This window comes from Chinchilla lanigera, unplaced genomic scaffold (genome assembly GCF_000276665.1).
Source record: "Chinchilla lanigera isolate Chin_1 unplaced genomic scaffold, ChiLan1.0 scaffold00010, whole genome shotgun sequence".
Classification (NCBI taxonomy): Eukaryota; Metazoa; Chordata; class Mammalia; order Rodentia; family Chinchillidae; genus Chinchilla; species Chinchilla lanigera.
The window spans coordinates 15,051,726-15,077,494 of NW_004955411.1; the positions used below are offsets into that span (position 1 = coordinate 15,051,726).

The window sequence follows — 25,769 nt, forward strand, 5'->3', positions numbered from 1 at the left end:
ATAGAACTTATGTGAGCTTTTACAAACTATGTTACCAAATATTTTAAAATATTTGTCTCTTATGTAGTTCAGAATATCTGTCTGTAAACTCCTTAGATTTAGATTGGATATTTTCTTAAGTCTGTAAATCTCAATTTAACGTACAATTCTGACTAATTTTGTTTGAATGTATTGCAATATCATTAAACATTTATTAAAATAACAGTACTTGAAAAAAGGATGGCAGCCATTTCTGCTTTATTGTATAAATGCTGGCTTTCTGCATTGTTCTTCCTATGTTGAAAATAAATACATTAATCCAACATGTCTTTACTCTTCAAATAAAGTCATAAAAGCTCTTTTAAGGAACAAATTCATTGTTCAGCAATGTTTTAGAATATAAGACCCAATCATCAGACTGTGAAATAAGACAGAATTCAAAGGCATTTTCTGTTCTTCATGGTAATCTAGAATTTTTATTTGATTCCAGGTAACTTTGGACAATAGACATGATGAAATGTTTTCTCTTGAATAAATAACACTTACATTACACACACAAAATAAAATATACTGTGGGCTTAATACATTATAAATATTACAGAGGTACTACTTTACTCTAGTAATTTAATGACTGAAGCTACATTTAATAACAATCTTACCAGTACTTGTATACAAAGTATTATACAGATTACTAACGAAGATATTGTAGCCGTTGCAAGGATGTTACCAGCTCAACGAACATCTAACAATACAATATTCTTCTAAGAGGAAAAGTAATCATGTTAGATTTACAGACAATAAAGAGTTATGTCTTCCACTTGAAACACTGGAAATAAAAATCTAGGTGATCTGGTATATTAATTCATATTATTACAAGAAAAAAGTTTCCTTTCTTGGGGATTCTGATCCCCAGGAGGCCTAGTCCAGTAAGTTTACATGAAGAGAGCTTTTTAGGATGTCACAGCAATGTAAAGAACTCTCCTGTCTGAAAATCACTGATTGGTAATCCATTGCTTAAGCATCTAGCTTTTAAAAAACCTATTTACATACATTCAGCCCAAATCAGTAGAATGTTTTGTCTATATTACAATAGGCATTGCCAACATTTCATCAGGCCAGTGCAAGACAATTGTGAATAGCCATTGCCCAGCATGTAGGAGATTTTAAAATATCATACAAATATACAGTTAAAGAGTGTGAGAAATCTAATTTTGTGCATGATACTGGTAGTCTCTTTTCTGGATATGGAATGGCAGAAAATATTGAACAGGACAGTAATTAGAGTGCTACTCATCCAGGGCCTGGTTTTCATTTGGTGGTTGGGCCTGTTTCCTGCAGTATGCATTTAGGCAGCCAAAATTCCTTGACATTTAATAACAGACAGACCTGATTCAAACTACCAGGAAGGCTTGGGAATCATCTCAGTTGCAGGCATGTGTCTGCAGCATCTCCCAGATCCATATTTCTCTTATATATATTCAGTATATAGTGAAAAATAAGTGATTCTTGGAGGCAGCCTCGCTTGTCTAAATCAGACTGTTAGTCAAGTCATTACAATTCTGAAGCTGAGTGGGTTAGGAATCTGGCCCTTTCTGAAGACGAATGATGGCAGAATGCACACTCAGGACAAATGTCATCCTCAGAGGAAAAGTGGATAACTCTGTTGCCAGAGCCTATAAATACTTAAATTTAAATCATATTTAAATTAATGGATCTAATTAAAGAACTAGTTAATGAATGATGCTAATGAATGGTAATTCTAATGAGTGTATTCATTGGGGAGAACATTTTAGTCACTTGGATTAGGAAATGATATGGGAAGTGTCAAAATGAATCCAACTAATTTTAAATGTTTTTAAATGGAAGTGGTAGAACACACATATGATATTTCACAGATATTTCTTAGAATATCAGTAAGCACCAAGTTTAGTGCTATCAGCCCCATTGTCCCTTAATTTTTATATATGATTTAGGCCTTAAAAGCATAATACATTATTAAATCTACATGGCATTCACACAAATACAGTTTCAAAAAGGAATCCTGGAAATTTTTTTATGCCTATAAGAATTTCATCTCCACCAGGTCTTGATAGTTATGTGAAGAGATTTGGTACTGCCTGGTGAACTCTAAGATACATAGATTAATATTCAGGATGAGGCAGGACAGAGATTGGCAATTCTTAAATAGAAACTAAAACCTGGTAATTTTTGTTTGTCAATAATCTTATCTTCTTCTAAAGATTTTTTTCACCCTCCAGCACTCTGAGCTCTTATTTGCATATCACAGAAAGGCAAAGTGAGAAAAGCCCAGGCAGATCCTGGCTGTCTCCCAGCACTGTCTACAGGTCACGTGCCATCTTAGACCATAAATTGCTCCATCAGGTTGTCTGGGTTTCACTAGAGCAAATGACAAGATAGATGCTAGCTCTGCCCTTCCCCCAGTATCCTGCAGGAGCCATTCTTTATCTGCATAAGGAGGAAAGACTGTATGTAAATTTGACAGGGTCCAGTGGCTTCTTAAACCCTATCTTTCCCTCCTAGAAAAGGGCCTAATTCTGAGCACTTATGGCACCATTAAGAAACATGAGATTAGGATATCCAAAGAAGGAAAGCCATCTTCATCTTTATGAAGGGCATCTGAACAAAGCATAGGTTGAGCATACGTCACCCACACCTCAGTCTCAAGGTTGCTAGCTCTTCATTGCCTGTCTCACTCACTTCCTGATTCAGCCTCCTTAGCCACATGACCCAGACATGGTAGTCCTGCTTCAGTATGTTGTGTATAATGCTACTAAAACTAGGCTCATGCTATCTACACATACAATTGAAAAATGCTACTGTTTGGGGGTTTTAGAAACTTTATGGATACTAGGTGCTCAGAAACCAACACACTCTCATTTTCCCACGACACTGTAAATACAAATGTTGACTTGAATATCTGTCATTGACTATTCCTTACTAAACACTGGTCTTATGTTATATCCAACAGCTAATCTACTAATACTTGGCCCAATCTCTTAAAGGGGCCAAATTTTTCTGAATGCTTTATAATCAGAATTTTTTTCAACTGGAAGAACTCAATTTTAGAAACTGCATTCATGTGCAAGTGTGCAGCAAGTGGTACAGTTTACACTTGGTCACAGTTTTCTCACTTTTATGACACTGTGGTAACAGTTACAAGATAGAAAACATACACATATACACATTTATATTCACACTCACACAATATAATTTTACTTATCCGGACAATACTTTTTTCAATTAACAAAAAAATGAGAACTATTGTTTGGCCACCAGGCATGAAATCTACTTAAACCTGGAATATAAGAATGCAATACTCTTCAAGTAAACCAGCACCTACACGGTGACAACAATATACATTCAGATTGACACATGCTATTTTAAGAGGTCCAGTAATAGCTAACAACTAAAGAAAGTCAGAGATGTCAGCCTAAAAAAGTCAATACGCCTTCTCATTTCCATTCTGAAACAGCTATTGAGTTCCATTACCCAATAGAACAGCTATGGTGCAGGAGATGATAAACGTCCTCCTTTGAAAATACAGGGTTTAATAAATGTTTAAGTGTCAATAAGTTCTGCTAAATACTTTGGATAATCTTCAAATTCTTCTTGCTCTTTTATCAGAAAAATAAACTTTATGGTTATCTCAGTGTCAAATTAAGATGGAGATATTTGAAGAAATAGTAAGGTTTCTAGAACATCATGGACAGTAATTTTTAAAAAGTGGCCTCATTGGCAATTATCCACTGCTGTGTTTTTTTCATTGTTCCCATAAAAGTCTACCTTTCGGTTTTGCTAAACTAGACAAATATAAATAACATATAGTAAACACTGATACACAACTCACAAGACACACTATATTTTACAAAATTTCTCTAGTATAGCACTATGACTGTTGTAAAAATGGACATCTCTGATACTAGGGACAGACACGTCACATACAAATGGAAGTTGTGATTACAAAGGTATTACTCATTTGATGGCATTTTTCTATGGGTACTTGGACTTCAAATTGTGTTGCCAAAGGTTTCCCTTCTATTTCAGTTAGAGTCTGAAGAACTGTTCAGTCACTTAAGCAGCAAGCTTTCTTCAATGTAAACCCCTGGAGAATGGAGTTTGAGTACCTAAACTATTGAAATGTCAGCAAACTGATAAATGAGCACGGTGACAGTCATCTTTCCACTGAGCATGGTAAACTTAAAAAAATATAACCGATGAGACGACAGACTCCTCTTGATTTTGAGCTTTACAAAAAAAAAAATGAATTTCTTTTCCTGAACTGCCAGGGAGGCATCAGGCTCACAGAGCCTCGGCAGACGTGTCTGTGGACACAGACATGGTCACCTTGGCGATCTTGACTGTGCTCTTGATGCAGCTCTCCGCGGCCCTGTGCACACTGGCTGTGTTGTTTGCGTGCTTGTGCAGGCAGTCCGAGTCCCCCATGCTGTTATCCAGGGGCTGCGCAGTGCCTTCACACGAGGGAAACATGCTCCGGAAAGCGTGCCTCAGGTCCTTGCTCCTCAGAGCGTAGATGATAGGGTTCACGGTGGAGTTCAGCAGGCAGAGCATACTGCAGAAGGCAAACACTGTCTTAATGAGCTTGTTCATCTTCCCAAAGACATCGTATACCATGATTGCAAGGAGAGGGCCCCAGCAGATGATCAAAACCACCAGGATCAGGACTAGGGTCTTGGCCAGCCTAATGTCCATTCGGGCTTGGTCCGGCCGGGTTACCTGTACCTTGCCGTCCTCCGATGTGTGGATAATGATGCTCTTCTGGGTTCCACGCTGAATCATGCGGACTGCATGGCTGTGAGCCTTCCAGAGAATGTACATGTACGCATACACGATGAACAGCAGCAGGACACTGGTGACCCCGATCCAGAACATCAGGTAGGTTTCGTCAATGAGTGGGAAAATATCTGAGCAAACGGATTGTAGTTTCTTGCAGTTCCAGCCCAGGAGAGGCAGCACGGCAATTACAATAGCTATGGTCCACATCAAGCAAAAGGCCACCACAGCCTTAGGCCTCGTGACGATCCTCTTGTAGGCCAGGGGCCTGTGAATAGATATGTACCTATCGATGGCCGTGAGGAACAGGCTACCCACAGAGGCGGTGAAGGAGGCTGTGACCCCACCCAGTTTGAACAGAAACACATTAGGGCTATCTTTGCGGTGGAATACGTGAAAGTCAACGAAACTGTAGACGAAAATTACGCTCCCTAAGAGATCTGCCACTGCCAGGCTGCCGATGAAGTGGTAGGAAGGCCTGCATCGGAGGCTGCGGGAGTGGAGGATGACGCAGAGGACCAGCAGGTTCTCCAGAACTGTGAAAGTGCCCAGTGTGAGCGAAAGCACGGCGATGGCCAGCTGCTGGCTGGGGTTCAGGATCATGAAGCACTCCATATCCATGAAGTTCTCCCCACATTGGATGTTCTCGTCGTTCTCCTTGTAGGATGACAGAGACTTGTTGTAGAACTCTGTAAGGTTCCCTGGGTCTGCTGGGACCAGCTGGGCATTGTCTCCTGCAGTCATCTTTTCTTGGAAGGGACTGCCCCGATAGGAAGTTAAAGGAAATTTTTGTGGGAAGTAGCCTAATTTGGATGCCATGTCGCCTTTGATGTCTTCGTACTGGATGTCATTTGAGCCCACGTAGAGGAGGTCTGTGGTGATGGTACGGAAGGTCGTGTCTGCAAGGCCATCTAGGATGGACTTCATAACCTCAGTGTTCAATTAGGCCAGCTTCAAAATGACTGAGAAAGAGACGGCAGGAGGGAGTCCTGACAGGAGGGAAAACAGATAAGCTGAATGGTGAGAAAACCAGGAGGATCATGAAAACAAACACTGCAACACCACAAAGATGCACCCTCGTGGCATGCCATTCCTGTCTTTCAACACAGGTCCAGTCCTTGTAGATTCAGTCAACACAATGAGTCAGTCACTGAATTAGAAGAGAACCCTCCCAGAGATAGGGCATGGAAGGACACCCTCCAGAAACGTAACTTTCATTCCTTAAACTCTTTAGATTGGAGTCACGCTAGAGACCTGAATGGACCTCCAGGGTTAAACAGGCCAAGAAACGTGCACTTCACAGAGTATTTACCACTTGGCTTCTGCCATCACAAACACCACCGTGAATTGATGGGGCTGGGCAGGGCAACCACTATCCCACTATCTCTGTTCTGGAAGCCTACCTCATCAGACAGGTAAGAGTAAACCTATGAGACAACCAAAGAACGGGGCAGTGTAGAATCAGGGTCGAGCTGTGGAGTTTGTGTGCTAACTGTAAAGAGGGAGGATGCTGAGAAGCAGACATAGCTCAAGGCCAGGCTGGGACGATCGGCTCCACCAGGTGAGTTTCCTTACCCAGGGACCAAGCTGTGGAAGACTAAATCTTCAACACCAGGGAGAGTAACAACGGAGGATGCTCTCCGACATTACTGCTTATAGCACAAGCACACCAGTGACAAAAGTGGATCAGAGGACAGGAGACAGGCCTGATGATGCCTAACTTTCCAAGCAGATGGCAATGGAAAGAAGGATCACTCTGAGGAGGGGGCCGGATTTTAAGGGCTTTCTAATTCTAGGCTAAGCAATTTGGTATTGTTTCAAAATCAACAGCCAGAGAACTGAGCTCCCATTTCTAAATGTTTATTGAAAATGTAGCTGTTCATCTCTTCTTTTTTTTTTTTTTGGAGACAGGCCTTCCTAAGTTGCCGAGCTACCCTCAAACTTGTGATTCTCTTGCCTCAGCCTCCTAAGTAGCTGGATTATAGGCATTTGCTACTGCAAATGAGACAGACTCTTTAGTTTATAAAAGTTATTTCAGCCTAGCTGAGCTGTTTTCATCTCTTTAGTTTATAAAAAAAAAATTACAAGTATAAGTGATAGATATGTACTAATTTTTTTGTTGTTTTTTTTTCCGGTACTGGAAATTGAACTCACAATGTCTCACTTGCCAGGCAGGCACTGTGCTGCTGAGCTAAATCACCAGCCCCTAGATATGTACTAATTAGAGTCATTTAAAAAGCCAATATTTTGTTGTCATTTGTTGCCCTTAAACATAATATACTATTTTGCAGGGAGTCAGGCAGACCGGCAATATCTTAAAACAAATTGGAAAGTTCTGGGTTTTCTTTCCTGAGCTATCTAAATAATTCATTTATTAATAAATTATCTATTCAGCAAATTATGGAGCACCTCCAATGTACCAGACAGTGTCCTGACAGCATCAAGAAGGAATCCCCGTCCCTGGGAAGTATAAAGTCTAGCAGAGGAGACACACAGCTGCCCCAGGTGTGGTGTGGTCCAAGCTGCACTGGGGACCACAAGATACCTTGGAAGACCCAGTGCAGGTGAAGGAGGCTTCCCCAAGGAAAGGATGTCTATGCCAAGAATGTGGAAGACTTGTGTGGGTGGAGACAAGACACAGAGTCAAACAAAAGATTTTTAAATTAATTACTAAGTGTCACAGTGTTTTTAAAAGTAACAATTTGGAATAGGGAGCAGTCACTAACTGTGGACCATCTCCTGACATTTTGCCACCCTGAAGTGCAAGCCACCGTCATTGCTCATCAAAATTAGGTCACCTGCTTTCTGACAAGCCTTCCTGCCTTTCTCTAGTCCTTGTCCCTTTAATCATTGTCCAGAGCTGCTGGCACACCTTCACAGGCATATGGGTCCTTATGCGACTCTCCCGTTTTAACCTCTCTGTCCTTAGATGAAACACAAACTCTTGCAGTTTCCCTTTCAGCTCCTGCTCTCTAAGCTATGCGCTTCAGCCCAGTTGAGCTGCTTTCAGACTCTCACGCTCACTCTCTTGCCCCTGATCCTCTCCACATTCCATTTTCTCAGAACTTAAAACTCTCCACTTCCCTCCTCTACATGCAAGGATGAAGTCCTGTAAAAATCTTCCTGAGAACTATCTCTCCAGCCCTCCTCTTCCTCCCGCTGGCCTCACACTTGTGCTGTACCAGAGAAATTCGAGCTCCACAAACACAGCAATCAATTGCTTTTCAGCTCAGTGCTTTTGCTCTCACGGTGCCTCACTCTTCTGCCAAAAACAGTCTTTCTGCCCCTCTACCTGGTCGACTCCCCCGACAGTTTGTTGGCACTATTTCCCCTAGCTCCCTGCTTCCCTGTTCCAATGAAGTAACCTCTTTAGGGCTTCCAGAATAATTCAAGTAGAGTTCTATTACATGACTTACTAAATTTTTCACTGTTTCTCTCTGTCTGCATCTGTTCTGCCCCTTCATCCCACCCACTAGAAAGGACCTATTTATCTTAGTATTTAACTTCTAGCACTTATAACTCTTGGCATGTAGAAGGGGAGCCCTAAACAAGTTGGAAAGAAATATATATTTCTACCAGATAGATAGATAGACAGATAGACACATAGATAGATAGACTCCAAAATGCTCTTTTCTACCCAAGATTGGGGGAGGCACTCTTGCAAACATGAGAAATAAATAATCATGTTGCTTGAATCAAGTTTTCTAGCCCAAGGAGGTGATCAGTCCATTTGTGCTATAAAAACCACTCTACAGGTGAGGTTATTTGCATTCTAAATGAAGCTGCCTAGATAATGATTGCCTAGACTAGGTACTCAAGAAAGAGCTGTATGACAGAGGCAAATGCGGCCCGAGAGAAGCCAGAAAAATACTGGCACCATCATACCAAACAGTGAACAGAGCAAGGCCTCAGCACTCAAGTGACAAGTAGGCCAAAAGGCTTCCTTCGGCCCTCCAAGGCCCTACAGCGTGTGATCCGTGTAGCCTGATCTGATGGCAGCATGGTGGCAATGCCTGGCTAGGGGCCCTGAACTCTCTATTGGTTAACTCATCATCGCTCAGGACATGGAGACCTGGGTTTTGGAGCCAATTCTGCATGCAGTCCCTGAACTGTCACAGAACAAGGTACATGGAAGCAGCCAACTACCCGGCCAGAGACCAGAGTGTCTGCTACAGACCACAGAGGCAACCAGTGCGGTCGGAGTTTAATTAGCCGCTTTGGCCGCGTGCGGAACTAGTTGCTGAGGGGTTAAAAATGAAGTAGCAAAGGCCAACAGCTAAGCTTCCTACTTCCTTTACCAAACACCTCTCCTGAGTCCGTAACTTCCGTCTGGTTCCAATTAACTCTCGAGTATCCTTAGGCTGTTAAACTGTCTGTCTCTGATATCCTTTCTCAAATTTTCATCGCTTCAAGAACATGCCCTACATGTCCCACCTTTGGGCTATTTCTCAAGAGGTGACTCTTCTTGTTTATTGTAAACTCCTTTGTTAAACAATCCATTTACATATGAAAGCTTTCATCTACAATCAAAGGGACACAGAAGCCGCCACAGTGTGTTTCAATGTGGTTCCTTACATGGTCCTGGCATTTCCTCAGAGCCAGACTTAAACACACAGCTTCCCGGCCGCAGGAGATGAGCTGCTGCTCTTTAAATATACCATCACTTCTGCACTATCGTCTTTCCCTCTTGCCTCACCCTGTGGATGCTCATTCCCTGTTTAATTTATCTTTCCATTCTAGCACTTGTGAGGCTGAGGCAGGAAGTTCACTGTGAGTTTGAAGCCATCCTAGGCTACAGAGTGAGTTGAAGACCAGCTTGAACTGCATAGTGAGACCCTGTCTCAAAAAAAACAAAACAAAACAAAACAAAAAAACCAGAATGGTTTATCTTTCCAGGTCTGTGCCAATGCTACTTTCATATCTAAAACCTTCCTGACCAGCTCTTGTCACCATTTCTGATTCCCCTAGTTTATCCCTCGGTCATAGGCTTCAGCCCATCAAGTATTTCCATACTTATTTCTATAATGCAAATGCAGTTTTCAAACAGAATGCTCTTTTGTTTCTGAGGTGGTTTACCAGTCTGGAAGTAGGAGAGAAGAGAGCCGGGTGCCCGTGGAAATGTTCACCTGAACCTAATAAAATCACACAGTTCCTGGAGCACTGCCAGGTTCTCCGCCCTTAATTCGTCCTCCCTGGAGCAGCTGACTCTTCATAACTCCCAGGTAGGGGCTAATTTTAAAACTTTCATTTTATATAATTATATGAGATTTATGGGCTTCAACACTCAAAAGGCAAAGATGGAAATATAGTAAAAATTCAATCTCCCATCCTTGTATTTCAGTCACGCAGTTCTCTCAGAGCGAGGAAGTTTCTTGCTACTCTTCCTATAGATCTTCCATACTCAGTCAAGCACGTGTGTCTGTATACATTTCCTGCCTTTTACTTTCCTTTTAGCAAATGGTAACACACTATACATCCTGTTCTACACCTGGCTTTCTACTTAGAAAGTACACAACATAGACAACTGCATATTAGTGCACAAAGCCTCCCTCCTCATTTAGCAGCTGCCCTAAGGATCCGCTAGATGATTGTGATCAGCCTCCTACTAATGGGAGGTTTGAGGTGTTTATCCTCATTTGTAAGAATAATGCTACAATGAATTAACTCCAACTGCACCATTTTCCACATTTCTTTGTGGTATTGTGAGTAATCTTTCTAGTCATTTAAGCTCTTACCTTGGACTTACTGTGATGCCTCCTCCTTCCAGAACTCTACAATCAGGTGCACCACTTAAGTCCTGCTGATTTTCTCCTTGTAAGCATATAGAGAGAGAGCTCATTATGGGCAGGAAGTGCTCTGAGCCTTTTACATGCATCAATTTGCTTATTCTTACAGTGGCCCTATGGGATGCTGTTTTATTTTTATATGAAAAGCACAAAGAGGGAAATAATTTTCATTAGGATATCTAATAGATGGTACAGCTGGTTCTTAGCCCAGTTAGTATGACTTGTATCTACTACATGGAACAGTACAGGTGTAGAGCTCCTACCCTTAACCTTTGACACACTTCTGTGTGTCTCTAAGCTAAGAAAGGCAAATGACTGTGTTTCTTGTTTCCTTACTGATGCCAATCAGCCAAATGGAGAGAACCAATGGAGAGAACCTTGCATTAAGAGTTGGCAGACAAAATTAGTGTCAGACTATACCTGGGCAAGCAGTTAATCTTTGATGATGATGATGATGATAATACCTAAGTCACAAAATTGTCCTAAAGATGAAATAAAAACACATGTAAAGCACTTAGCATAGTGCTGGCACAAAAGTCTTCAATAAGTATTAATTGCTACCATCTTTAGTCAGTATTAATGGCCCTTTGCCATATATTATATGCCAATTACAGCCCTCTGTGTGATCCGTAGCCTGATCTGATGGCAGCATGTATGATATACTAAATATATCATATATATGATATACTAAATATAATATAAGATGTATGAATTATATTTCAAGAATATGCATTGCCTTATTTGGATCATTGGCTGCTTTTTTTTGTCTCAGCACTCAAACTATGAAGCAAATAAAATATGCACATATGGGGGGCATTTACTAAATGTCTGTTATATTCAGGCATTGAGAAATTTTACATATATTTTATCAATAAACTGTCAGTGGTAACTTTACTAGGTGCTTATTTATAATGTCCATTTCACAGATGAAATGGAGGCCATTAGATACTAAGTAGATTACCCAGAGCACAAAGGATCCGCAAATGAATTCATGTTTCTCAGATCCCAAAGTCTCTGTGTTTAGACATTATGTGATGTGTTAAAGATTAGCAATAACTATGTTGAAGCTATTCTGCCTCTTATATTCAAACCTTCTAGGCTCTTAAAAATGTAAATATAGGCATTTTTCCAATAGCAATTAACACTACTTCCTACTAAATCATTATTTCCTATTCCAGCCCATCTAGGTAAATCTGCCTATTGGCATGGCCCCAAGAATTAAAATTTTAGTCAGTATTTGGTAGAGCTATCGAGCTTTTTTCAGTGAAGACAAATGATCACAGACCTCATTTCAATAATGCAAAACATGTGTTCTGTGATTTAGTCCATAGTAAGATCACCTCATATATGACACATTTTCCCATTTTAATGCAACCAAGCACTTTCATTCCAACAAAGCAGCTTGTTAAAATCTAAGCCAGGCCATGGTATGGTTAGGAGGTATAGAGCACTTTCTCTCCAATATAAGCCAGCTTTAATTGAAGAACACAGTTTTTAAAAACACGGATTTTGTACAGCTCAAGGATCTTAATAATGTCAAAACACCACTGTGCACAGGCTATTTTAGCAGTTAATGGGATCATGGCAGGAAAACTGTTCTCTGTATTTTAGTAATTCTTTCCTTTATTTCTACATTTGGATTATTACAGTAATTTCCACCTTATTATTTTTTGCATCAAGAGTTTTCTTTGAGAGTTCATTAGTAATATAGCTTAGGCTTTGGGGGATGTAGCTGCCATTAATTTTGTTTTTGTTTGCTACTGGGGAAATCATAATTGGAAATTTGTAGCAAGATGTGTAGATGCACCTATTAAAGAAGCAGTAGGTTTTTTTTATTACAGTTATCATAAAAGAATGATTGGATGACATTTAAGATTTTCCTAGAATTATGCTTTTAAAGATATAACTAATACTCTAACAATTGAAGCTGTAAATCATACCTTTATAGTAACAATAATATAATATTTTCATGTGTTAAACCTATTTTAGAAAAAAACTTTCAATTTTAGAATAAAATTACCTGACCTTTTTGCCCACTTCTATATAAGCCTACCTCCCTCCTCCAAGAAAAGGCATATTATCAGCTAGCAAGCTGTGTGGTATCAAAAGAAATGTATGAGTATGACAATGGCATAAAGTTTTAAAAAATATTTTTCCAGATTATGCATCTTTATTTCTATAACCATTAAGAGTATAAAACATTCGTGTTTCCGATTAGCCTGAACATAGAGTAAGTCCTCAAAACAAGACTTCAAATAGAGCTATTTCTAAATCACTATAATTTACAGTCATTAGTTTAGTTTTCACCGTTCCATTGAAAATCTTCTTTATTTGAAAGGGACACTTCAGTATTTAGTACTTTATCTGTGCTGCATCTGGAATCAAAACCCTTGTGGTTCTGACCTGTGGAGCATCTCCAAGGAAATAAGTATCAGGCTGGTATCTACTGTCTGCAGAATGTTATGCTCAAGAAAGCAAGAAACCCTCTAGAAGTATCAGAACTAGTGCTCCCTGAGGTATAGCTGATACTGGCCCACCATATTCCTTTGATGTTTTAAGTTTATAAATGCTTTACAGAGACAGTGCCAAGCTCATGCTCGCTGTACTGACAGGGGTCCTGAATATCAGATGAGGAGTTCCGGGTCTCTGCTTCAACCTCCTGTTTTCCCTCCATTTTCGGTTCCCTATTCTGCTTGGCTGCCCCATAACAGGTTTACGACAGGCTGAAGAGAATGAAGGTCCCACTGGATGCATTTGTTATTTTCCATTTATTTCTGAGAACAAATCTGGTTCCCACTAATTTGATCAAGAAAAATACCTTGCTAATATATTTCTCTAAAGTTAGCAGGGAAAATTTCGATTGACTCATAACTACATTACGTCCAAATCTTGTCCTCAATACACATGGCCACTCTCATGGACCAACATCATAACATGCTAAATGATGCTTCTATGTCAGCTAAATGAGCAATATGTCTTTTCTAAATCTTACCTAATCATTAGTGGTTTGAAATTCTTAAAGTAAAGCTGGGGGTGGTGGTGCACACCTGTAATCCCAGCCCTCAGGAGGCTGAGGCAGGAGGATCACTGCAAGTTCGAGGCCAGCCTGGGCTACAAAATGAGTTCAAGGCCAGTCTGAACTGCATAGCAGGGACCCTGTCTCAGAAAGACAAAAAAGAAGAAAGAGAGAAAGAAAGAAAGAGAGAGAGAGAGAGAGAGAAAGAGAAAGAAAGAAAGAAAAGAAATCCTTAAACTAGTTTCGTGATTATTTTTTCTATCATCTTCTACAGCAAAGTAAAATAATTGACTTAATTATCCTGATAATTCAAGTAAAAATACATAATATTTCTTCCTTATATTAGTGTCAGCTCCTTTTCCTATATATGAAAGAAAATTTCATTGTGCTAGTAATGCTTGATTGGCTCTCAAAGCTTCAGCTGTTCATATTTTTTGTACCAAAAAATGAAAGTTATTAAATATGCTGTTCTTTTGGTCTATGCTTTCCTAACAAGAGTATTTTATTTTTCAAAAAATATATCAATAGGAACTAAAGATATTAAAACACTTACAAGGCTATATTCATTTTCAAATTTAATGTAAAATAAGCCACATTAGTCACAATTTTAAGCACTGGTGGCGAACCTACGGCACAGGTGCAACAAGGGGCTGTTTGTATCAGTGAGCGCTCTAAAAGGCTCACCACCACTGATATAAAGCCTTGTTAAAACTTAATTTCAGACTCAAGAAAAGTATGCCTTGAAATTACACAGGCTTAGGAGTTCTTTGGTGATGATGTTATAAGAAAAGTCTTTCACAAAGGTGAATTCATAATACAAATTAAGTCACCTGGTGACTTGGATAACAAATTTCATTTACCATTTAATTTTGCTGTGGTGTTTCGATGTTTCTTCCTACTAAGTAACCTAGGCTTTTCCTTGAAAGAGATACCTTTTCCACATAGTCTGTAAAAATAGTCCTTATCATAGCATTCCCCAACCAAAAAAGTGCAAAGTTTTCATTCAGTGAAAGCCATAATCCAGATATACAATAATCTGTAAGACTGTCTTTATTTTGCATGCGAGATTTCATTAAAAGTAGAAATCAACATTATTCTGGCCCATAAAATATGTAGAGCCCAGTACACAGTTTTTCTTGTTTTTACAGTTCATTGCCAAGAATTCACAACAACAGCTAACAGTATGCTACATGATGTCTAGTCATGTGATGTAATCTTCAGCTCTCTGCCTTCATCTACTGACAAAAGTATTTTCACTTTGAATTCATAAGCATTTAAATTAAATCCAACTAAGGGCTGGGGATTTAGCTCAGCACCACAGAGCCTGCCTGGCAAGCGTAAGAACATGAGTTTGATTCCCGCTACCAGAGCGGGGCGGGGGGTGGGGTGGGGATTAAATCCAACTAAAAGCCAAGCCTTGTTTCTCTAGCTTGAAATCTGAGATACAGATGAATAAATGCACACTGAAGAAGATCTCAATTTCCAAATGTTTTCAACTAAGAAATATATGAATGTTTATGTTACAGGCACCATGCTAAGTATATACATTTTTAATACTATCTATATGAAGTAGCTGTTATTCTAACCCTCATTCTGCACACAAGAAAAGGCTTATGGGATAAAAATGCTTTGCCTAAGGTCTCCAACTACAGGGACAGTGGTGGAAATTCATCACAGGTATGCATAATTCACAGTCTGTGCTCGTCACTTTGAGGTCCAGAAATGATTTAATAAGACATGTTTCATTTCTAGGGATCGAGAAGGGTTGGTTTTGGGAAGAGGCAGTTATAAATAGCACACGGTAACACTGAACAAGTAAAATCTGAAGATAATCCATTGATAGCAAAAATGTTGCCCATGGTACCTGCAAAGAACCTTTCCCCTATGGTGCTTAGGGACAAAGTATGACAATTAACTAAACTGTAAATCTGAACTCTGGATTAGCTCCTTATTTGCAGTAGTTGTTGGCAAATGAATGAAATCTAAGTTAATTTTGCCACTTTTATTAAATTAGGCAAGATGTTTTTATTTTGTTTTTGCTTCATTAGATAATTACAGGAATCAAGATGGTTATAACACCTTTCCACAACATCGAAGAGACATGAAGAGGGCATCTTCTTTAGGTCAGGATGAGATACAATCACTGTTAGTAAACAAAAGCCTGAAACCTTCATTCCCTACACGGAGAAATTCAAACTGCTTCTCATTCAAGTTCCCACCTTGAGCAGAAAAGATTTTTTTTGTGGTCAGTTCTGAGCTGGAACCAGGGAAGATAAACTATATAAGGCTTAACTGAGCTCTAACAAATGGGTGATTGCTAGACTTCCAGTGCCTAATGGGGAGAAAGCTGTGTTACAACAGCAATGTGGCTGATAAAGAATCATAAGTTTCTGTATGTTGCATTACCACATTTTCACTGGGCATGACCTCTGTACCTAGCACTAGGTACTATATGTGAAGCCATGCACATTTCTGTGACATATTTCTCCTGACATACTTATATGTTTCAAATCTCTGTTAATAGATATGGGTTGGGTAATGGTACACCTGGGAAACGATTCTCTATTCCATCCTATTCCTTCAAATAAAGTCCACGTCTGTCCACCTCTTCCATCGATGAAAGACTAGAATATAAAAATCTGTTATAAGTGTATTTTAATCATCAAAGAATATGATGCAGTGAGGATTTTCCTCAGGACAAGTAATGGGCTATGATGTGCCATCTAGAGCAATCTCTTACATCTAAACCCTCTGGACCAGTGGTGGCAAACCCATGGCACACACGCCACCGTGGGCTGTTCATACCATTGAAAGCTCAAAAAGGTTTGCCTTCACTGCTGTATACCATGAAGACTTTGAGAACTGGGTCCCATCTTTTGGGCCCTGTAGGTCATCTGTCTGGCACTTAGTAAGTATTCTGTTTACTAAATACACTGGCATGCATGGGCCACATAGCTGATTCAATTTAACAGGATGGCTTTTAAGTATGGATGGTTTTCCTTGGAATAAAACCAGATAATTATTAAACCTGAGTCTTAGTCTCTTACAAGCATCCATCTGAAACAGTACCCAAATGTCAAAATTATATAATATGTACCAATAATAATTTACCTCAGCTGTTTCCTTTGGGTATCAAATACAGATCATATTGATGGGAAGTAGTAGTTGTAGGCACAGATTAGCTACTTTTTAAGCTGATCCTTGTTCATTCTGGGTGTACATTATGAACCGCAAAAATTAGTCACATAATAGTGACATATAAAGAGATCTTTGTGACGTAAACAACCTTGAAGGATTCCTAGCTACACACTGTTGATAGACCTTTAGAGACAATACATAAAGTTACTATTATAATGGACTTTTTCTATCCCCCAAATGCATATTGTGCATTGATCTTTCCTAAATGGGTTTCTCCATTTGCAAGTGTTTTCAAAACAACTTGTCAAGAGAAGTTATCTGAAAATTCAACCGCTAGATGGAGTGGCTTTTATAAGCCCTCAGGAATCAATTTGTTATTCTATTCACTGGACACAGTTCTCGCTTTGGTTGAGCAACTTCTCCTCTTGCTACAACATTTTATGAATTTTACAACTGAATTAATTAAAATATAAGTAAGAAAATATGTCAAAGAGGGTTAAAACGTGTTATTATGCCTGCCTACAAAACTAAATTTCTAATTACTTTTCTGAGGCAAAGGGGCATTGACAAAAAATTTAGTATATTGATAAAAATTAATTGTGAGTATTTGAAAATTTGCCTCAAGAAAGTAATTAAGAATGAGTAAAGAAAAGTAGTTGTACTGAAAACAAATGTGTTTATGCCAAGGGATGCTGACAGTAACGGGGGAGCCCTCAGGAGCCCAAAGTCAATTCTAATAACAAATTCAACTAACTTCTATTTCATAAAATAATTGGTTTTCTGATATCCAAATATGAAATCACCAACACAGGTCATAATTCTGTGATGAAAAACAATGCAAAATTATTTTCTATTATTATGGGAACTAAAATGGACTATTTCACAAGTAAAGTGAATATTGGTTTAAATATTAATACAAATTAAGGACACAGTGATTTTTTCAAAACTAATTCAACTTTCTTCCTATCTTTGTCTCCTGGGATGATTTTAATAATTTTTTATGATTGTTTTAAATCCAGGGTTTCCTTTCAATATTATTTTAAAGGTACATTTTTGTGTATCACCTACTTTAGCTGAAATGCTTAGAAAATGCTTCGTGTATACTAACAGTGCAAGACATAAGTAAAAAATATGCTTTCAAGATGCACATAATTATATACCCACAGTTGTTGAAGGAATAGATTTCAGTAGTAGTATAAAATATATTTTTGGAAACATAGTTATGATTTAGAAGTACATGTGCAAATTTGATGCAAGTGTAGAATTTTCATGCCATTGAAACAGTGGGGTAGTTCTATTGTACTCACTGAAGGTACAACCCTTCCTATGTTATGTGATATGGTTATGAGATTCTGAACAGAGTTGGGACTAAAAGTGCTCAGAAAGAGCGACATGAAAATAAAGAACTGAGAAATAAGGTGAGTGCAAATGGGCTGGAAACTGTAGCATACATTTTAGAAAATAGACTGAGAAGTCATACAGTGGTTGGTAAGTGCATGTAGGGTTAGCACAGATCCAAGGCTCTCAAAGGGTGGGATCCCAGCCGGCACCGGTATCTTTGGGAAACATGAGAAATGCACTTGGACCTTTGGAGTCAGAAATGCTAGAACTGATGCATATCCATGTTTTTTACAAGGACTCCAGGAGATTCTAACACATTCCAAAGTTGAAGCACTGCTGTTAAAGATTATGGAGATCCAAAAGAAAGACTAAATGGACTGTAGGGGTAGAATTAGCCTTTAAGAAGAACTGAGGCTAGACAGGATGGAAATTTTATATTCTGTGAGTAGAGGTTTCTAGACAACTCAAATAGATTGCTAAGATAGCTGCTCATGTTAAGCTGCTAAGATAGCCTCTCACAGATCTTTAAAGCCAGGGTATTCCTATACGACTGGAATAAAAGAATGTAGTCTGGTCTGAAAATAAGGATAACAAGTGGGGAACCCCTCAAGGTTGTTTGTCTACAAACTGTAGCTTCTCTAGACTTTCTCAGGAAACTTATTGTTATATGTTTTGTCCAGTAAAAGAAAGTGGCTTGAAGTTGTACTACAAACACATAAATTAAGAAGTCCTACACTATTTCCTCCTGACTCTATTTACAAAGTCTACACAAAGCTTTATAGAACTGTTAAACGATTTCTTTGGACACCACTGGGAAGCAACTCATGATTAGCAAGCATAATAGGATAGGAAAAGAGTAAAAGTAATTAATATCTCAGGCTTAAAGCATGTTTCTGTTGTTCTTTACCCCCCAAAAAAATTATGAGAAATGAACTCATGAAATGACAAACTAAAGTGGAACTTTTGCAGTATTACCAAGCAATACAGAGCAAATTCTTACAGAATTATTCTGGTAATTGCAGTTTACACTGTTTGTAGTTGGCCAGTATCTTTTAAAAACACTTAGAAGTTATAAATATGTAGAAACGTGTCCCAAAGCACTTAAAGGTATGACACTGGGCAACCTGTACATTCTTTATTTCATAAATAAAATAGATCACAGATTACTTATAGTTACCTTAGCTTCAAACTAAAATCTTTCAAGTGTTTCCTTTATTTGTATAAGAATTTAGATGTCACTTCCAAAAGTTCTTACATATCTTGCGAAGTCCAATTCCCACATATAGAGAGATACAGACTTGTTTACATAGTCTTTTGCTTACTTTAGTTATGTGTTCAGTTGTCTAACTTGCCCTCTTCTCTACGTAGCTATACTTGCTCACCACCTGTGCAAAAGCTAGAGAAAACATTTAAAAATTTTGATACAAATGCATTAAAATGAGTTGAAAATTTGGTCCATCTAATCAGCCACCATGCAATGAACCAAAATACTCTGATCATAGTAGATGAAAGCAAGTCTCTTTTATAAAGAAGATATAAATTTAACTACCAATCCATATACTGCCTACATAATTTTTGGAGATCAATGATACTGACTTGCTTATTATAGAAATCAATGGAATGAAATTATCTAGTGCCAATGTGAACATTGGTATGAATATAGAGATTTATTTGAAACAAATATTTAAATTTTTTTTGAAAGAGTCATAGAGGGGCTGGGGATTTAGCTCAGCGGCACAGTGCCTGCCTGGCAAGCGCAAGGTCATGAGTTCGATTCCCAGTACCAGAAAAACAAACAAACCAAAAAAAGAGTCACAGAATTTATCAATAGCTTGAATGTAACTTTTTTTACAGCTTAGCTCTCAGAACTCATATTGATTTCAATTTTCTTCTCTAAAGTTATGGTCTAAAAGAATAGATGCAGAAATGATGAAGGGAAGAGTGAGAGCCTCCCACTTAGACATAAATCTTGAAAACTTGATTTTCTAATTATATTGTATTTTAATTACATTTAAATCTACTATAGACATATGCAGTTTGTGAAAGCATTTGTCAGTATATTAAATCACCACAACAGATTGCCTGGCACATCTTTGAAAAGTGCCTCTGCTTTTCTTTAAAAAGCCATAGCATGGAATTTGCTAGTAGGAAAAAAAAAAGATATTACATTATCAAATTTAGGAAACTATACTGCACTTTATCTCCTGAAGTTAAAAAGATTTTTAAAAATGTGATTCAGACTTGATAATGGTAGTACAGAATTAAGCGTAAGATACCAAACCTCTAACAACTGAAATTGAACAATCAAGAAGCCAACTAAGAATGTAAAAATAAGACATTAAATAATACAATGTTGCACTCTTAGGGAAAAATTATTAGCCACATGGGTTAGAAAAATGAAACTTAGATCCCTTCCTGCATTCAAAAAAAGTAAAATCTACTTTAGGAAACTTACTAAAAAACTCACAGAATATAATGTAGTAGCATAATGGGTTAAAAAAAAAATTGGCTACAAAACAATGATTCTAATCTAACCCAGTCTCAACTCACTCAAAAACAAAACAAAACAAAACAAAGACAGCCAAACTTTGAGAGCTTCACTGAAATGCAGGTGTGAAAAATTTTCCAGCTAAGGCTAAAATAGAATTCATAGTATTCCCAGAACAACCGCGATGAATCTGCAGGCCCATTTGCTCAGTTTTGGAAAATAAACAATTCTTCCCTCAAAAACCCACAGAAACTCAACTACAAACCTCAAGAATTCCATGGTCGTTAAATTATTAAATTAACATCTTCAAGTGAATTGGAGACTATCCAAACATTGTTCATTGGTAATCTGTATAATAAATAAATATATGAAAAAATTAATAAAACTAGATCAGTAATGTATATGTACGCACAACTACTTGTCTTAGAAAAACTACTATAATGGAATGTCCTATATTTCACTATGAGGCACCCTATTCAGTGAAGAAATATGATCCAGGAAATATTTTAATAAATGTTTTATGTTAAGAACTAGAGGTAATCACACCACACTGGTTACTTTATCGAATGGTTTTGACTTACTCTTGATATGTCATAAACATACCTATTATCCATGTGGGGAAGTATGCTGCAGAAGTTCATCTAACATCAACTGAAGAGTAGTAGCAAGAGTAGATGAAGAGATTGCTAAAAACAACCCTCCACATCCCTCAAAGTTCTAGTTTTAACGTCCTTGTGATAGCATTATATTATGAATAAAATAAATATATCTTATAATGCATTCTGTAGTATAGTAATAATCTACATTTTCTTCCAATTCCTGCAGTCCTAATTTTCAAAACTAACGAAAATTAGCAAGATTGTTAAGAGCTGTCTTAAACCCATCAATGTTGGTGATAAAATTCTAATCCAGTGTGGTGATTTCATCCTGGCATATCTGCAAGAATCTTACAACACATGGGACTGGAATGGGTTTCCACCTATCCTGGAAAACAAGGACAGCCTTGTTTTGATTCAAGGTGAATATTTCCTTTTTGCCTTGAGCTTTCAGTATCCATCTGTATATTCTGGCCTTGGACATGTTCCCAAATTCATAGCATTTACTTAAAATCAGAATGATATGTTCAAATATGTGAAAAGGCAATGTATTTAAATTTCTACTTTAGTCATGATCTGTACCTATGAAAACTTTGTTCGTGTGTGTTTATATATTCAGTTATTTTGAATTATCCATCATGTAATTTGATAGGGGAAACACTCTGAATGATATTTATAGTTTCTTTGAGTCCAGAAAATATTCTGGAGAAATATGAGTTGATCTACTTTATAAGATAAAATCCAGTCTCATCAAAGAATATACAATTACGTGAATTAAGTAGTTATCAAAGAATTAAAAAGCAACTCAGTAGCAAAGTGTTGCGCCTCTGTGCACAAAACAGCACTCATGCAGTTACAATACAAAGTTAACATTTTTAGAACAGGATTAGAAAAGATCTGGAGATTCTGGGGTAGGAGGAACATTAAGTTAATATTTTTGCCTATGTAAAATATATGTTATTTTCAATCTCCTATTCTTTATATTCTCTCTCAGTCTTCTAGTCAATAAGAAAAAAAAAAATAAACAGAACTGGCTATTTCTAGAAATACAGATATGCAATATGTGTACCTGGCCCTAGTACAGTTTTTCAAACAATGTTGGGTCCAGGTTCAAAGTCAAAAGCAAAATTATAAATAATTTAAACCCAAAGGCTGGTTTCACTCTATTTGTCAGTCCAATTAGAAAATGATGAATACAAAAATAGAAAAGACAGACTTACACTGGGGGAGACATGGCATCCTTTTTAGCAGGGAATGCAAGCTCTCATCTGTGTGCTTTATGCAACTGAGCTAACATAATTACCCCAAGAATAACAGGCAACAACCTAAAGAACAGGCTCCATCTTGCTAACCAAATTCAAGAAGCTACAACCAAATCTTATTTTACTAATTATGTGTTGTTAGGTATTTCTGAATTCAATTTGTTCCTTTCTGTTTACTTTTTTTTTCTTGCAGCATTCCTGGATAGCTAGTTATGGGAAATAATCTCTTTCCTTATTAGGCAAGTGTTTTCTGGGAAGAAACATTTGATAAGTGTGGTGAACTCTAAAGTGCTATTGTAAGTTCTGTGTCACAATAATTTATTCTTGCGCAGCAAAGTTTTCCAATTCCAATGTTAATTTCAAAAACGAATATGCAAGACAACCAAGAAACCTGTCTAAATTTCCTCGTGGTTAATGTTAATTCTGAGTCAAAGCAAAGAAGAATGTCATATGATTGTTTTGAAAGAGTTTCTCAGGCTTTGCTTAGTAATTAATAAGCTGACACTGCATACTAAACACTTATCAACAGAATCAATGGAGCTGGGTCCTTCTTGAGAAAATAGGTAAACCGATTCAAAGAGTTTGCTTTCGGAATAGAATGTAATATTCCACAAATATAGTGGTTCTTTTGGAAGATTTCATTCCCAGCAGCTTCGTCTCGGTAACATTTAACAATTTCACTATTTTAACATTTTGAAATGCCAAAAAGAACACACTGATCCTGCAGCTATGCTTATTAGAGAAGAGCAATCTCACAGGCAAGACGGAGAGGAACACAGTCCACTGGGAAAAGGGTAACAGAAAAAGACAGAAAACAGTGGATTACAAACAAAGCCAAGTACTACTTCAATGTGAGATCTGATTTTCACCAGAATTTAAAACTTTATATACTAAATTAAACATCACCCATGACTTAATTAAGGTTCGAATCACATCGCTCATTTATACACATAAATATTGATGCTATTAAAATTCAGAGAGATGAATGTCTAATTTGTCTTCCTAACAATGAGTATGCAAGCATAGTAATTTTATTTTTGAAAGGTCAGAACTGAGCATTTCCACCGTGTGGCATCATTTCACCCTCATGTGGGCTTGGGAACACAATGAGATCTCTTCTCATTAGACTTGATACATACCTCAGCCAAGGGTGCTCCTGGCCTGGAGTGGGAGACATCTTTGAAACAAAGAGTCTGTTTACAGTAACTTCTCCTGATAACCTCAAATGCATTAGTTTTTCAACACCATGGCCAGCATCAAGCCTCTCCTCCAACTATAGTGAGTGCTATTGTGCCTACAAATGACTGCCTTCAATACGCACCGTTTAACATCTTGGAGATGTATGTGTTCTGTTCATGTACGGTTAAAATCAGAAAATTATCTGTCTCATTTAAGACGCTAATATGGTCTTTTATTTTTGTAAAATTGCTCTTAACTGAGTTAGAGCATGGGGGAGGGGAAAGAAATATAGGTGGGGGGACAGAGAAAAATCAATCAGTATATCTTCCCTTGCAAACTGACAGGAGGGTGGGATTAGAAAAGCAACACTTTAAATCAGATAAAGTCCTGTGGGAACCTTAAAGGTTGGCTGCTTTGAGCTTTTCGATATTCTGCAAAATAGATTGATGTCAGGAGTGACCCCAGATACTCAACGTCCTGAGTTTCTTCTAAGAAACTGCATTTCCACCATTGTTCAAAAGATATTAACGTGTTAATAAAAATGAGAAGTTCTGTGACCCTAAGAGGCATCTTTCAACACCTTGAAAGCCAGTAAATCTGCTCTAATCTCTTATTGGATTAAATGCCCAAGAAGGCTTACTGTGCCAAGAAACAAACAAAGCCAAGATTAACTCTTATTTGGAAGAAAATAAAAGAAAAATGAGAGACAATGTGATTAATAGACTGCTAAATTTTTTCCTCATCCGTTCAATTTAAAACCTTTAAGAGATAAGTGAGCTATTAAAATCAGAAACATGCATGTTGCTTTTAAACTTTCAAATGACCAAACGGCAGCTTTTCATGTCTATCACAGCAAATATTTGCATACCATAGTGATCCGTTTATGATTCGTGAGCCTTAGCAAGAGACGTCTTTTTCAAACCTCACATCAACTTTATTCACCTAATGGCTAGCTTTGAGTTAAAAGGTTCTATCAGCATTCTAATGTAGGTATTAAATACTATGCACATTTGTTTTCCCTCTAAGAGAACCGGTGTCTGCAGCTATCTTTCTCTATATCAAAAGTTTATTATTTGACATACATTTAAATGACATTTAATATTTATTTTAAACGGTTTCTAGGTTGGAGGTGGAGACTGATGTATTTCTCTAGGAAGCCTTACTTGCTGATATGGTTTACAGACATGAAGGATCAACTCAGGCGCCTGTTTTTCAAACATGCACAATTACACATTTTCTACAAACAGACATCAGTGCCTACAGAGAGCCAGGTGCACACACATTCAATAAATAGTAAATGGTAGAAACCTCCAGAAGTAGCACAGACAACAGTTAACAGGCTGCGGCGACACAGCTAAGTAAACATCGACGCACGATTCGTTTAACCTGAATAAGAACTCCACGAAGGACACTTAGGGACCACGTTGGTCAGTACCCGAGGGGGCGGGAGGCAGAAAAAGTATTTCCAAATGCAACTCTGCCGGGTCTTACCCTTCGCATCCCCCGGTCCTCGGGGCAGAAGCTCCCTTGTCACCTCTGGCCCAGCTCGAGGGCTGGTTCTCCGCTAGAACGAAACGTCCCCCCAGACTCTAGGAGAGCTCGGCGGGGAGCCGAGGCGCCCCGCCCGGGCCGCGGGAAAGCGCTGGCGCCGCGGGAGGCAAGAAGAGGCGGAGGCAGAGGAGAAGTAGAGAAGGAAGGGGAGGAAGAGCGAGCAGCGGAGGGGCCGAGGGGAGGCGGCGCCGGCGCCGGGACGCAGGCGAGGCGGGGTGCGGAGGGGTGGGGTGGAGCGCGGTGTGCCTCCGGCGCTCGGTCAGTAAGTCAGTCGGTCCGCGCGCCGGCGTCCCCTGCCTCCAGCGCCCACCCGCGACAGCGACGCGGACTGGCGCCCCCTCCGCCCCGGCCGCCGGCGAGCTTCCCGGGGCTCTTCTCGGGGTCCTCGCGCTCGGCCCGCCTGGCCAGCCCGGGCGCCCGTCGCCGCGGCCCGGTCGCGCGGTCCCCGTCTCCCTCTCCGCTCGCACTCTCTCTGGCTGCCTCTCGCCGCGGCCCCATTTATGAAGCGCGGTCCCATCACGTGTTAATGAGCCTTTGTCCTGCCCTGGCAGCGGCGGCGGCACACGCTCCTCCGAGGGCCCGCGCGGGGAGGGACGGCGCGCCGCGCCCGCGACTCCAAAC

At 38.9% G+C, this 25,769-nt stretch overlaps 1 protein-coding gene across 3 annotated transcripts; it reads right to left on the bottom strand.

The window, feature by feature from the left end:
* Positions 1-425: 425 nt before the first annotated feature.
* On the bottom strand, positions 426-25,595 carry Cnr1 (cannabinoid receptor 1 (brain)). 3 transcript variants are annotated; one of them, XM_013510704.1, is made up of 3 exons: positions 25,089-25,595; positions 10,527-10,602; positions 426-5,780 (listed from the first exon to the last, which is right to left on the bottom strand). In XM_013510704.1, exon 3 carries the CDS (start codon positions 5,716-5,718, stop codon positions 4,300-4,302), a length of 1,419 nt encoding a protein of 472 aa, XP_013366158.1. In that variant the 5' UTR covers positions 5,719-5,780; positions 10,527-10,602; positions 25,089-25,595; the 3' UTR covers positions 426-4,299. The 3 variants fall into 3 exon arrangements, with proteins under 3 accessions (XP_013366158.1, XP_013366159.1, XP_005377795.1); XM_013510705.1 differs by lacking the exon at positions 10,527-10,602 and having other exon boundaries at positions 25,459-25,595; XM_005377738.1 differs by lacking the exon at positions 10,527-10,602.
* Between the last annotated feature and the right edge of the window lie 174 nt (positions 25,596-25,769).

Bases quoted from the DNA above. Each gene is read 5' to 3' on its own strand.
- Cnr1 (XM_013510705.1), bottom strand. From the start codon at position 5,718: ATGAAGTCCATCCTAGATGGCCTTGCAGACACGACCTTCCGTACCATC.